The 13,334-nt window shown below is 46.0% G+C and overlaps 1 protein-coding gene across 2 annotated transcripts in view; it reads right to left on the reverse strand.

Annotated features, from left to right (window-relative positions):
• Window positions 1–13,334, reverse strand: part of ZC3H18 (zinc finger CCCH-type containing 18) — a 42,206-nt gene that overhangs the window by 8,991 nt on the left and 19,881 nt on the right. For both annotated transcript variants that reach the window (XM_070761826.1, XM_070761827.1), the window contains exons 10-12: window positions 4,804–5,010; window positions 4,294–4,419; window positions 1,065–1,166 (exon numbers count right to left, since the gene is read on the reverse strand). In XM_070761826.1, coding sequence (XP_070617927.1) covers window positions 1,065–1,166; window positions 4,294–4,419; window positions 4,804–5,010 — 435 coding nt within the window. The remainder of the gene's footprint in view (window positions 1–1,064; window positions 1,167–4,293; window positions 4,420–4,803; window positions 5,011–13,334) is intronic.

Below are 13,334 nucleotides of genomic sequence, written 5' to 3' on the forward strand. Positions count from 1 at the left end.
TTTTTCTGGTATAAGGACTGAAGTGACCTGCCTATAAGAAAGGCAAATATACTGTCAAGGGCTCCGGACTGCTATTTTATGAACAGGACAAGCTGGTCCTTGAAACTGACAAATAAAATTTAGGTGGCATCCAAAAAGCTGGGGGGGAAAATCAGTGCAATGCGTCATTAAAAAAACCCTGGCCAACCGGATTCAAATCCTTTTAGCCCCAAACCCGATCTTGGACCAAGTATTCTTTGTGAGTCCGACAAGGCAAGAAGGGTGCTGGACCATAGTAAGATTTAGGCACAGATTCTCCTGCAGCCACAAGTACAGTGATACCTTGTCTTACAAACTTAATTGGTTCCAGAACGAGGTTCTTAAGGTGAAAAGTTTGTAAGACGAAACAATGTTTCCCATAGGAATCAATGGAAAAGTGATTAATGCGTGCAAGCCCCAAATTCACCCCTTTTGCCAGCCGCTGGGAAACCCCACCTCCAGACTTCCGTTGCCAGCGAAGTGCCCGTTTCTGCGCTGCTGGGATTCCCCTGCAGCATCACAAAAACATGGAAGTCCAGAGGTGGGGTTTCCCATGGAGGGGAGCCTCGGGGGAATCCCAGCAGCACAAAAACGGGTGCTTCTCTGGCAATGGGAGTCTGGAGGTGGAGCATCCCAGCAGCAGTGGTGGGTTTGTAAGGTGAAAATAGTTTGTAAGAAGAGGCAAAAAAATCTTAAACCCCGGGTTTGTATCTCGAAAAGTTTGTATGACGAGTCGTTTGTAAGACGAGGTATCACTGTATGTCTTTTCAAGAGGAAAATATAATTATGATGTGAACGCCCAGCCCTGCCTTGTTTGTGAAATTGGCACGGAAGAGCCCAGTGTTTGATCCTTCTGGCTACCCTCCCTCTTTGGCCCATTTCCAAGCTCCAAAATCACGTTTCGGAGATGCAGCGGGCAGAATTCTCCTCCAGGTTCCGAGTGGTCGGTGTGGAAAGGATTCTGCCGGCTTCAATTTCATCCTGGTTGTCCTCAGTTGGGAGAATGGGAATGCTGCCAGGGCCTGAGGAACCCCCTCCTTTCTTACCCCTTTCCAGCCGGAACTGCAGGCTCCCCCTTGACCTTGGGAGGAGGTTTGTGTGGCGATGGCGTGGGAGACGGAGACGGCGAAGAGGAGAAGGACTGCGACCTGCAAAGCCGGGGAAGACAAGCGGTTAGGGGCCTCGACAGCCACGATTGCCTGGGAGAGGAGGCGGTGTGTGTGTGAAGGATTTCAACTGAATTAAATCAACAGCAGGAAAAGGTGATGGGCAGGTTGGACACTTGGGGCACTTTGTAAAATAAGATATGAAAAATCGCTCTGGAACAGTGGGAAACATTTTGCGTAAGCAAACCGGAACCCGTGTTTACAATTTTTGGATCTTAGGTAAGGCGAGTTCACGGTTCACCGAAAATTCTCTGCTTTGATTGTGGGGGAAGAGGAGGGTGGTTTATACATTACACTTCAGTACAAAGAGCAGAGCAGGAATAAAGCAAGCGAGCAGCCGGTACAGGGGAACCTTTGTAGCTCAGGGTTGAAACCAGGGGTCAAACTAAGCAACGTCATCAGTGCTAGTAAGGACTGGGGTTTGGGGTCAGCTGAGAGGGAGAGAGATGGGGTCAGCTGAGAGGGAGAGAGAGAGAACAAACTGGGAGCCAACTTCAATTCTTTCAAGCATTGATGATGTGACCTAGTTTAGGTAATGAAACATCTGCATAAAAACCACCAGGGACCTCTCAGGTTCACAGCTATTGTGCTTTAAAGACAGGAAAACCAAGGCAGTCACAGAGAGGTCCAACTCAGGGGGTTACGGTCACTACAGCTGGTGGAAAATCTGCATCTGGGCCAGCTGTTGAATGGACGGGCCATGGACCACTCTGCCAACGCTCGGGGCTTCTCTGGCAGGCGATCTCCCCGAAGGCACCTGGAGAAGATCAGCTACCCGTGGCCAAAGGTTTGTGGTTGGAAAGGGGTGCCATCGATCCCTGCAAACACTTCCCCAGCTGCAAGTAACAAATTCCCCGGGCAACGCCGCTTTCCTTTTCCAATAATCAGCCAATCGATTATCCGAGGGGTTTGGAAGCTGCCTGTGGACATACGCCCTGCGCTTAAGTGCAGCTGTGATGTGCAACACACAACACATTTAGGAACGACAGCAGGGAAGTCGTGAGGACCCACTTTCTGCTTTCACCGCATCTTGCGTGCCAGTGAAAACACACACCGAGGAATTGGCCCTCGAAGGGCAGGCAGGAAGTTACCGAATACGTGGGTGGCACATCCCAGAAGAGGCGAAACTGAGGGACACACCTCAAAAGTTTCCAGGAATCAGGGGTGGTGCTTCTACTTGGATGCCTGCCCCATAAGCCCTCCTGCCTTAGTCCCACTGGAAATGCCACCCTTGGCCAGTCTGGGGGATAGAGGGTAGCACAAGGACGGGGAGCCTGCAAAAATGAAGATGTCCACCCTGCATTCCTACCCAAGGCGCCATTTAGAAGAGGGAAAGTGAAGGTGCCACTGTTAGGTTAGGTGTAGCCGCGCTCTGCCCTGTTTGGGGTGGAGGGGAGAGGGGCTTCTCTTCTCTGTTGAGGTCCAGGGGGCTGCAAACTTGCTCTGATGGGGCAAAGAGACACACACACACACCTGCCTCACTGTTTTAGATCAGTTCCCCCCATTCTTGGCAGGAGTATGGAAATCTTAGCTTGGGCCAAAGGGAGACAACTCAAATCTTTGAATTGCTGGAGAAAAATTCCATAGATATGGAGGAGGAGTGGACTGAGATTTTTTTTTTGGGGGGGGGGGGGGGTAAGTGACAGCTGAAAGCATCACCGGATTTGATGCCAGTCATGAGGCTCCATAAACAATCTCTGCAATTTAACAAGTCAATCGGCTGTTTTACGGGGATCACAGGACTGTCATTGTTTGTTTACCCAACTCTCCCGATTTGTCACTTTGTTGTGATAAGAGATGGGTGTTGGGTTCAACCCAAGGATTTCATCACCTTTGATCACCTCTACGTTGCAGCTGTAAATGCCAATACGCAAACTTGCCTGGCACTGTGCCAGCTTGGAAACTTCCTCAACTTCTAAGCTATGATGCTTTGGAGTCGTCTCCTTCGGAGAGGCGGGAATCGTCCCTATGACCGTGTTTCTGGCCTCGGAGAAGCGGTCCAGGAGCTCAAGGCTTGGACGAGAGACCTAAACACCCCACGGAAACTACAAGGGGATTCAATGTTTAGCCCCTTCGGATACCTTTGTTCACATTCTGAGCCGGGTGGCACAGTGGTTACAGTCGCTCCGAGTCTTCGGAGGGGGGGGGGGGCATACAAATCTAATAAATAATAATAATCTAATAAATAATAATAGAGCGCAGCACTGCATGCTCCTTCAGCTAATTGCTAGCTGTAGTTCAGGAGTTCAAATCTCACCACCGGCTCAAGATTGACTCAGCCTTCCATCCTTCCGAGGTGGGTCAAATGAGGACCCACAGTGTTGGGGGCAAGAGACTGGCTCTGTAAACCACTTAGAGAGGGATGGAAATGCACTATGAAGTGGTATACAAGTCTAAATGCTATTGCTATTCCTTCCTTCCTTCCACGTAAGAGCCTTCCTCCCTTTCACTCTTTTTACCTCCCTCCCTCCCTTTCTCCCACTCTTCCTCCTACCTTTCTGCCTCCCTCCCTTAAATCCTTCCTTCCTTCCTTCCTTCCTTCCTGCCTGCCTGCCTGCCTTCCTTCCACCTAAGAGCCGGAGGTGGCGCAGTGGTTATAGTGCAGCACTCCAGGCTCCTTCAGCGGACTGCTAGCTGTAGTTCAGGAGTTCAAATCTCACCACCAGCTCTAGACTGACTCAGCCTTCCATCCTTCCCAAGTGGGTCAAATGAGGACCCAGATTGTTGGGGGCAAGAGTCTGATTTTGTAAACTGCCTAGAGAGGGCTGGAACAGCACTAGGAAGCGGTGTAGAAGTCTAAATGTCCCATCTAGACAATCCGAGGGAGATGGGTGCCTAAGAAATATGCAATATAAATAAAGTAACTAAATGAACATGTTTATTTTCTTTGAGAAAGAAAATCTATGGCGTCAATCTATGCTCTAACTATGAATTCTTTGTTCAGGATTCCATATCTACAATGATGTGCTGACGGCCTTTAGGCGGGGCTTAGGCTGGGGTGTGTGTATGTGTTACACTTTGATATTTACTACTCTCAGTCGTAACGGCCTGGACCAAGCCCAGCAGCCCTGCTTTGCCCTGGTGACTGCCCAGCAGAGAGAAGCCGTACCTGGACCGGCTGCCTGAGAAGGAGCTGTGCCTGGAAGAGCGACTAGTGTAGGAGCTGTAGGAGGACGATCTGGAGCGTGACCGCGAGGAGCCCGATCCAGAGTAGGAGGAGGAGCGGGAGGATGACCTGGAAGGGAAAGGAGATGGGAGTTTAAGCAGCGGAAGATCTCTGCCTTCCTGCCCTGGTTGGAAGAAGAGGCAAGGCCCGTCTCCCCTTCTCTTTCCGCCAGAGGCTGTGTCCAGATCCTACCAGACCCCGTGCCCTGCTCTACTGCGGCGCTTCCTTAAAAGCTATCCTTGGTTACTCCCCTGCATAGAACGGGACAGCAGCCCATCCCAAAGCTCTTGGTTGGATCCCGGTTTACACCACCAACGGCTTCCCCCACCGCTGGTTCCAGAGATCTTTTTTTGTGCCGTCCTTTTCTTCGGGACCGTTCTTCTCTTAAATCCCAGCGACCGTTTCCGCAACGTGCGACCCGGAAGATAGAGCCGGGGTCCTCCAGGTTTATACCTTGAAGAACCTGAGCCGGAAGCGGACGAAGCCGAGGTTTTCCGGCGCCTCCTGGCGTGGCTGGGGGAAGCGGACATGCCGTGCTTTTTTTTGGGCGACTTCGATCGGCGCCACGGGTCCTTCCATTCATCGGCTCTCTTGGAATTGGAAGGAGTGGTTGTCGTTGTCGTGGCCTCCTTCTCCTTCTTGGATGGCTCAGGCGGACGGCTGGAAGACAGATCGAAAAGATAATTAGAGGGGAGACGGCTTGAGCCTGCTTGCTTGCAGATATATATATATGTATGTATGTATGTATATATGTATGTATATATATCGTACATTTTCACAGGTACAGGTATGAAGGTCGTGGCATATTTGGGTTTCTTCCCATGTAAGCTTCAGAGATTCCTGGCAACGTTTTGACGAGGTCCCACTCATCATCTTCAGGCTGGTGTTTTTGTCCTTGTTCTAGGGCGAACAAAGCTTTTTACCCTAGCACAAAGCCAAAAGCACCAGCTTGAAGATGACGAGTGGGACTTCATCGAAACGTTGCCAGGAATCTCTGAAACTTACACGGGAAGAAACCCAAACATGCCAAGACCTTCATGTATGTATGTATGCGTGCATCCATACTGCCCAACTCCCTAAGGACTCTGGGCCTTCCGGTGGCCTAACTAATCTCTTATTGAGGTCCAGAATTTGTTTTTTAAAGGATTAAGGTTTGTTAAGTGTTACCAATGCCCTGGGCTATTAGGTTTATATTACTCACACTTTTCCAAATATAATATTTAGAAATATAAAAGCCTCGGTGGTGCGGTGGTTAGAATGCAGCATTGCAGGCTAATTCTGCTCAATCCAGCAGTTCAATCCGGGTTCGGGGTTCGGGGGGGTGCTGGGAAGCCCCCCAGGCCGGCTGCGACCTTTTAAAACAGCCGCACGGCTTCCCAGCTGTCTCCTGAAGCCGAACGCCAAAGCCGAACTTCCGCGTTCGGCTTCGGGAGACAGCTGGGAAGCGGCGCGGCTGTTTTAAAAGGTGACAGCCGGGCTGGGGGGCTTCCCAGCAACCTCCCGAACCAAACCCGGGGTTCAGAAAAATTTTGCCTCTTCTTACGAACTTTGTTCGAGTTACGAACCGGCGTTCGGGAGGCTTCTGGGAAGCCCCGCCGCCCGGCTGTCACCTTTTCAAACAGCCGCGCGGCTTCCCAGCAGTCTCCGAACGCCGGTTCGTAACTCGAAAAAAGTTCGTAAGAAGAGGCAAAAATTTTCTGAACCCCGGGTTCGTATCACGAGTTGTTCGTAAGACGAGGGGTTCGTATCTTGAGGTACCACTGTATAAGTCTAAATGCTATTTCATCAAGTGGCTTATCTACAAAAAATTAAAAAGGTAAAATGCACAGTATATAAAAACAGCAGCCATGAACCTTAAACGTAGCAAATATAAAAACAGCTCAAAAGCAACAATTCCTTGAAAGCAGAATAATTAAAAATCCTGGATAGAAAAGTCACTTTAGCGGGCATGGTAAAGAGTGAGTGGAGAACGGAGACCTAAGAGCTCTGCAGAAAAAGACAGGCGCGCTCTGCTTCCCAAGGCCCTTTTTAAAATTGCCCTCCAGCTTATCCAAAGGCAAACCACAGCGGACAAATAATTTATTGTTTAATCGATCCTTTAAAAACTCCTTCCATGCACTGGCTTTCGTTGAAAAGAAAAAAGACCGTGGCAACGGCATTACCAGAAATACCAGAAAAGAAAGAAAAGGGAGTTTTGCCAACCAGAAAAACTTCTGTAAAAGGAGAACTCAGGGGAAACCCAAAATTATTTTTGCTTCTGGCCAGGTTATTCCCCAACTTTGCCAACTGTAGACACAAACCCTCAAGGAGGAGAACGAGGGATTAATAATTAAATGCACTCTACTTGGGGCTACCCTAGAAGGCGTTTGGAGATGCAGGTGGTCCAGAATTATTATTTCATATTAGATTTGTATGCCACCACTCGAATGAAGCCGCACGAGCTGTTGTGGGTGCACCACACTACACCAATCCTCCGTGGACTGCACTGGTTCCTGATTGGTCTCCGGGTGCAATTCAAGGTCTTGGTCATTACCTTCAAAGCCCTACATGGCTTAGGGCCAGACTATCTTCGAGACCACCTTCTACCACACAGCTCCCAGTGACCAGTAAGAGCCCAGAGGGTTGGTCTCCAATGTCAGCTGGCGGGCCCGCAGGGGAGGGCCTTCTCTGTGGTGGCTCCAACTCTTTGGAACCAGCTACCTCCTGAAATCTGGACTACCCCCAGCCTACTGGCCTTCCGGAAAGCCGGAAAGACCTGGCTTTTCCGACAGGCCTGGGGCCATTGATCTTGTTTTTAATTATTGGTTTTACATTGTTTTAGATTGTTTTTAAGGGGTTTTGATGTTACATCGTATGTTTTATTCTTTGGTTGGGAGCTGTTGAGAGTCCCTTGGGTGGTGTACGAATCCAAATGACAAATACATAAATAATAGGGAGTTAATGACCATAGGTAAAGTTCTTCTGGGGACAAATGGCAAGTTAGTAAAGAAAAAGTATAGGTTCTTGTTGGATTATAATATGGAGGAAGAACAGGTTAAGGAAACAATGGTGGCATGGGCCATCAATTTTTTGGATACAACATACAATTGGAAAAATGGCGAGAATTATGGGAAAGAAATAGGAAAATAACACTGGCTATACCGTATAGAGAATTTACATAAAATGACCCCACAATTATCTTTTCCTAATAGTGTCTCTTCCCCAATACCCAAGCCTTGCTTAACTCAGAACCGGCCCGGGTTTGTTGCACCAAGTTTCTCCTGCAATCATTCTTAGATTCTAACTCAGGATTCTTTACATTTTTTTTAGCAAAAAATGAATGCATCTCTACCCCTGAGCCTTCTTCGGGTTCACCTATAATCTGAAATAGCTGGCTGCTGAAAAATATGCGAATGGACACATTCGACCTGACCTGGCCTTGCTTTTTTTCCCAGCAAGAAAATTCCTGCTGAAGGAATGAAGACAGAGCCTTTCAATTGCTATCTGCCATGTTTTTATTTGCTTTGCTGCAATACCAGGTGTCTCTTTCGGTTCAGCAGGAAACCCAGACCTGGAGCTGTGCCAGGGCAATCGATCCAGGGAGGGAAAAATCACATCCGAGAGTGTTTCAATGCAAATGACTGCATTATTCAGACTGGAAAAAACGCTATTCCACTCAGAGAAAGTTACTCCCCCCCCCCCCAATCCTTCCCCTTCACGTGACGTCAGCAAGCCCTTTCACTCATGGCCTAATCTTATCAGGCCTGGCAGCTGAATGACGGCATCTCAGTGTGCAGGAATAGTGGAGAGAACGTGCACCTTGCAAAGTCAGAGAAAGGAAGCCACTCTTAGAAAGGAAGTTAAGGAGAAAAAAAAAACCCTAAGAAAGGTGACCCAGTGACATCACTGCAAATTTCCCAGGATTGGTGACAGGAAATGAAGGCCTGGAAATCGTTGCTCAACAGATACCTGGTTTAAAAGTCTGAATTAAATCTGCACACACACTTTAAAAATTTGCCCTTTGCAAAACATCACGGACAACCTTTAAAACAGATGGTTTAAGAGGCAGAAAGGTGCATCAGCCCAAGGAAGGGAAAACCCACAAACGAACAATCATCTAACACTCTTACTGGGAGAAATTAAACAAAGTTTTTAAAAAAACCCACACAAAACAAATGAAGTTAGGAAATAGCCTTCAAAAACTTTTTACAACTCTTCCCCACCCCAGGAACCTTGGATGGCCACTGGTATCCAAAAAGAACCAGGGCTGGCTGTTCTTCGTCTGATATATTTGGATGCAACTTGAGATATTTAGCACATGACACAAGTTTGTGATTTGTTAGTGGAGAGATTCTTGAATCCCTCCTTTGTGAAGGAATCACATACCCCAGAAAGAGCCTTCGTCTATTGTTTTTCATGGTCTCTTGTCATCTATTTAGCTTTTGTGAATTAAATAATAGGCAGGTGAGTACATGGATACAGAAACACATCTAGAAATACAGTAGATAGACAGAGATAGATAGATGACAAACAGATAGAGAGATCGACCATAGAGAGATAGTCTAACGCTTAATTAATAGAAGGGAATGTCATGCTTTAATGGCTTTAACATTGCTTTAATAAACACAGAAAACGATTATTGCTTTTAAGCATTATCTTTATGAAACTTAACTGATATTAACAAAGAATATTATTACTAATAAAGTCAGGAGCTCAAAAATATTGGTGATGTTTCCAACTAATATAAAATACTGATTGTTCTTAGGAATAACTGCATCTTCCTATACTATATTTCAGATGACTTGAGGGGCGTGTGCTTTTTTTTAAAAAAATACTTTACATTCAAATAGGATCAATTCATTTTTAAAAATACACCAATACACTTTTAAAAAAACCACAACTCCTTTCCTTATACTTTTACTATCCCTGAATCAGAATACATTCCATTAGAGAACTCTGTGGGACAAATATTAATTTTAAGTTGTTTTATAACCGTAATCGTTGACTTTCAAGTGCATCATGGGGCTTTTGATCGGTGTCCCTTGAAGTCAGCAAGGGGAAGGAAGGGTGCTTGATACGAGAGTTAACAAGGTTACTAAGGCTCCACCTCTGTACTTAAGGGCAGAAGCGGACACAGCTTTGCTAGTTTCTATCTTCAAACCATTCGTGCCCAAGCTACCACGTTTTTGCCTTCTGGCTGAGCTTGGCTTGGTTTTTAATGTAATTTTATTATTAGATTTGTTCCATTGTTATACTGTTTTTATTATTGTTGTGAGCCACCCCGAGTCTTCGGAGAGGGTCGGCATACAAATCTAATAAATTGAATTGAATTGGCTGCTTGAATTGAGGCTGGGGGATTTCACAGGAATTCCGAGCTGAAGAGCCTGTTGCCATGATGCCACAAAGGAAGGCGAACAACAACAACGAAAGAACTGTGCATCACCGTGCACATGGTTAGATGCCCGTTATGCTTGGCCAAAACGTCTCATGAGGACAAGGACGGCCCCAATTGGATTTCAGGCATTGAAGAGAGATCTCTACACAAGGCTTTGAGGGCCAGGAAAGAGTCTCTTCCTTCTTCATGACAAGGGTGACACTTCCTGTGGGCAAGGAAGATTTCTGGGCACGATCCAGGAAAGGAAACAGGACCAGCATCGACCAGCAGATTACTAATCAAGAGGGGATCTCATGACAACCGAGGAGGAATCCAAGAATTGCAGGCATCCGTTCTTGCTAAACCCTCTTCTGAGGTCGTGACTCCTTCTGTGTATGCAAAACACAACCTCTCATTCCAGTTGCGTGATCGGAGCAAGACACTCCCTTCCGGCAGGCAGCCCAAGACTTTCCCACTTGCTAAGCTTGGCCTGGGACCAGACTAAGCCTTCAGTGAGAGCAGAAACATGGAGAAGACTCGGTGGAGGAGGAGGAGGGAGCCTTCACCATCAATTAAAAAGATGCTTGGAGGAGAGAGTCACCTTCTCAGTTCCAGAGAAGAGGAACGGAGAGAGCGACTGGGTGGGTGGGTGGAAAAGGAAGCCACTTTTTAAAAGATCTCTAATGGATCTACATGGAATTTAAACCCACATGGAATTCCTTACAGACAACTCAGACTATATTCAGTACTAGTAGCTGGATACCTGCTCTTTGCTGATCGGGCTGATAAGTTGACAATTAAAAGCTTGCACGAATCCCAGCGACCAGTTAGGTCCCACAGAGTGGGTCTTCTCTGGGTCCCGTCAACCAAACAATGTCGCTTGGCGGGACCCAGAGGAAAAGCCTTCTCTGTGGCAGCCCCAACCCTCTGGAACCAACTCCCCCCAGAGATTAGAATTGCCCCCACCCTCCTTGCCTTTCGTAAGCTGCTTAAAACCCACCTCTGCTGCCAGGCATGGGGGAACTAAGATACACTTCCCCCCTAGGCCTTTACAATTTTATGCATGGTATGTTTGTATGTATGATTGGTTTTTATATAATGGGTTTTTAACTGTTTTTTTTAGTATTGGATTTTGTTATACTGTACTGTTTTACTGCTGTTGTTAGCCGCCCCGAGTCTGCGGAGAGGGGCGGCATACAAATCCAATAAATAAATAAATAAATGAAATAAATTAGCCGGTTATGATCGGCCTCCCCTTCTCTCCTTCAGGCTGGCCCCACAGACGTCCCTCCTATCTGATCCCCTTCTCTCCCTTTCAGGTGGGGAAGGGGGAGTAGAGCGTCTAACTCCTTAGCATGGAGTAGAGTGTTTAAACTCCCAGCCTGCAGGGTGGGTGAGTCACGCGCTGGCCATGCCCACTGGCAGTTGGAACAGAGTTCTTCTCAGGTGAAGTAGAACGTCTAACTCCTCAGCACCAGAGCGTGTTAATAATAATATAAGAAATACTAATGACCTGATGGTCATTCAGAAAAACCCTTTCATAGCAAGCACCTAGAAGCCAAGGGGAACATATGTGCCAAATTTCAAGTTTGTAGGCTTTGCAGTTCTGGGGATCTTGTGCTGATGCATGAGTGATATTTGGCTTATATATAAAATCGATCAGCATCTTGAACTATCCAATCATCCAGAACATGACAAAAAAATATCTGCTTTCAGATGCCACCTTCTGACTAAGAGCCAGGCAAGTCACAGAGGGAGGAATTAAAGTCACACAAAAGCTTTAGAGCTGATTTTTGCAGGGATGCTTTAAAAAACTCGCTATCTAAATGCTCAGATGCTAAATTTTGCCAATTTTGTCTACAAGAATAGAGAATCGCCTGCAGCCCTTCTTTGTTCAATCTGGACGCAGGTGATGGGGGCCCACTGGCAATTTTGCACCAGGGACCGGACATTCAATCGGAGTATTGAAAGCCGAGTGACAGTGGGAAGAAATATTTTGGTACCTCCGAATGTCTGGCCATGCCATCAAGTGGCAGAGCTGGGATTTGATTGGAATACAGGCGACCCTCGACATAGAACAGGTCGCTTAGTATCCGTTCGAAATTACAACAGCAGTGAAAAAAGTGGCACGACCGTGTTTCACACTTATGACCGTTGGAGCATCCCCGTGGTCAGGTGATCCAAATTGAGATGCTTGGCAACTGAAGGCTGCCGTGTCATGGGCTCACGGGATGCCCTTCTGACAAGTGGGTGGGAAGGCAGCCATTTATTTATTTTATTTATTTGTTTATTCAATTTTTATGCCGCCCTTCTCCTTAGACTCAGGGCGGCTTACAACATGTTAGCAATAGCACTTTTTAACAGAGAATCAGCCTCTTGCCCCCACAATCCGGGTCTTCATTTGACCCATCTCGGAAGGATGGAAGGCTGAGTCAACCTTGATTTACTTAATGATCATTTGACTAACTTAACAACTGCAGGGATTCAGTTTTGTTTTGTTTTTAATTATTTATTAAGTTTCTACATATAAAAATAGAAAGAAAAGGAAAAAAAATAAACAAAACATTCAAAAAAAAAAGAGAAAAAACAAACAAACATATAAACTTAAACAACATATAGAATGTATTCGGTTTCAGTAGTGTTCCTTATATGCACATAGATACTTATTTGGTTATCATCAATTAATATTTTCTTTCACTACGTACATATATTTATTTGTTACATAGAAGACGTAATTTGTCAACTATATTGTTGACTATCACTATCAAGCGGCCTAATATTAGGTATTTGTATCTAGTGTGTGAATTTGTAGGTTTCTTTTCTTTAGTTCTTGATATTATGTTATATTCATTTTGTATATTTGTGAGGAAGATACGGATTCATTTTTAGGGGTTTTGCGTTCCATCGATTTATGGTGCAATGTTTCAATGATTTATGTGCAGGGATTCACTTTAACAACTTTGTCAAGAAATTAAATTAAGTTAAATTAATTAAATTAAATGGGCCACACACCCTTCACAAGAGTCTCGCTTAGCAACGGGAATTTTGGGCTCAACTGCAGGTCGAGGACTATCTACAACAGTGTCTCCCAACCTTGGCAACTTGAAGATATCTGGTCTTCAACTCCCATAATTCCCCAGCCAGCATTTGCTGGCTGGGGAATTCTGGGAGTTGAAGTCCAGATATCTTCAAGTTGCCAAGGTTGGGAAACACTGGTCTACAATCTGATTTGGTTGAAGGTGGTGGTTAACCTTCTTTCTTCTAGAAAGTCCAAAATTGACAAACGTCTGTACAAAACCAAATCATGTGAGTCAGCTGCCCTTTTTGAATATACACCTTCGTAGAGGATGAGCGAAACAAAACATAGCAGGTATAATTGGGGGGGGGGGAGGAAGAATTGGCCGTTGGGACAGTGTCTTTCTTTCCCAAAGGTCTTTGGCAGAATCCTTCAATTAGCAGAGATTATTTTAAAAAAATAAAAAAAAATCTGACCTGGAAAGAAACAACCTGTGATTAAATAGACCAATTTTTGGATTTTTTCCCCCTTTTAAAGAGAACCCAATTTTAGCCTCAATTGCTTCCTCTGGGAGCAAATCAATTTGCCAAAGACCGGGCTTGGTGCCCGGTTACC

Source organism: Erythrolamprus reginae, chromosome 9 (assembly GCF_031021105.1).
Source record: "Erythrolamprus reginae isolate rEryReg1 chromosome 9, rEryReg1.hap1, whole genome shotgun sequence".
Classification (NCBI taxonomy): Eukaryota; Metazoa; Chordata; class Lepidosauria; order Squamata; family Dipsadidae; genus Erythrolamprus; species Erythrolamprus reginae.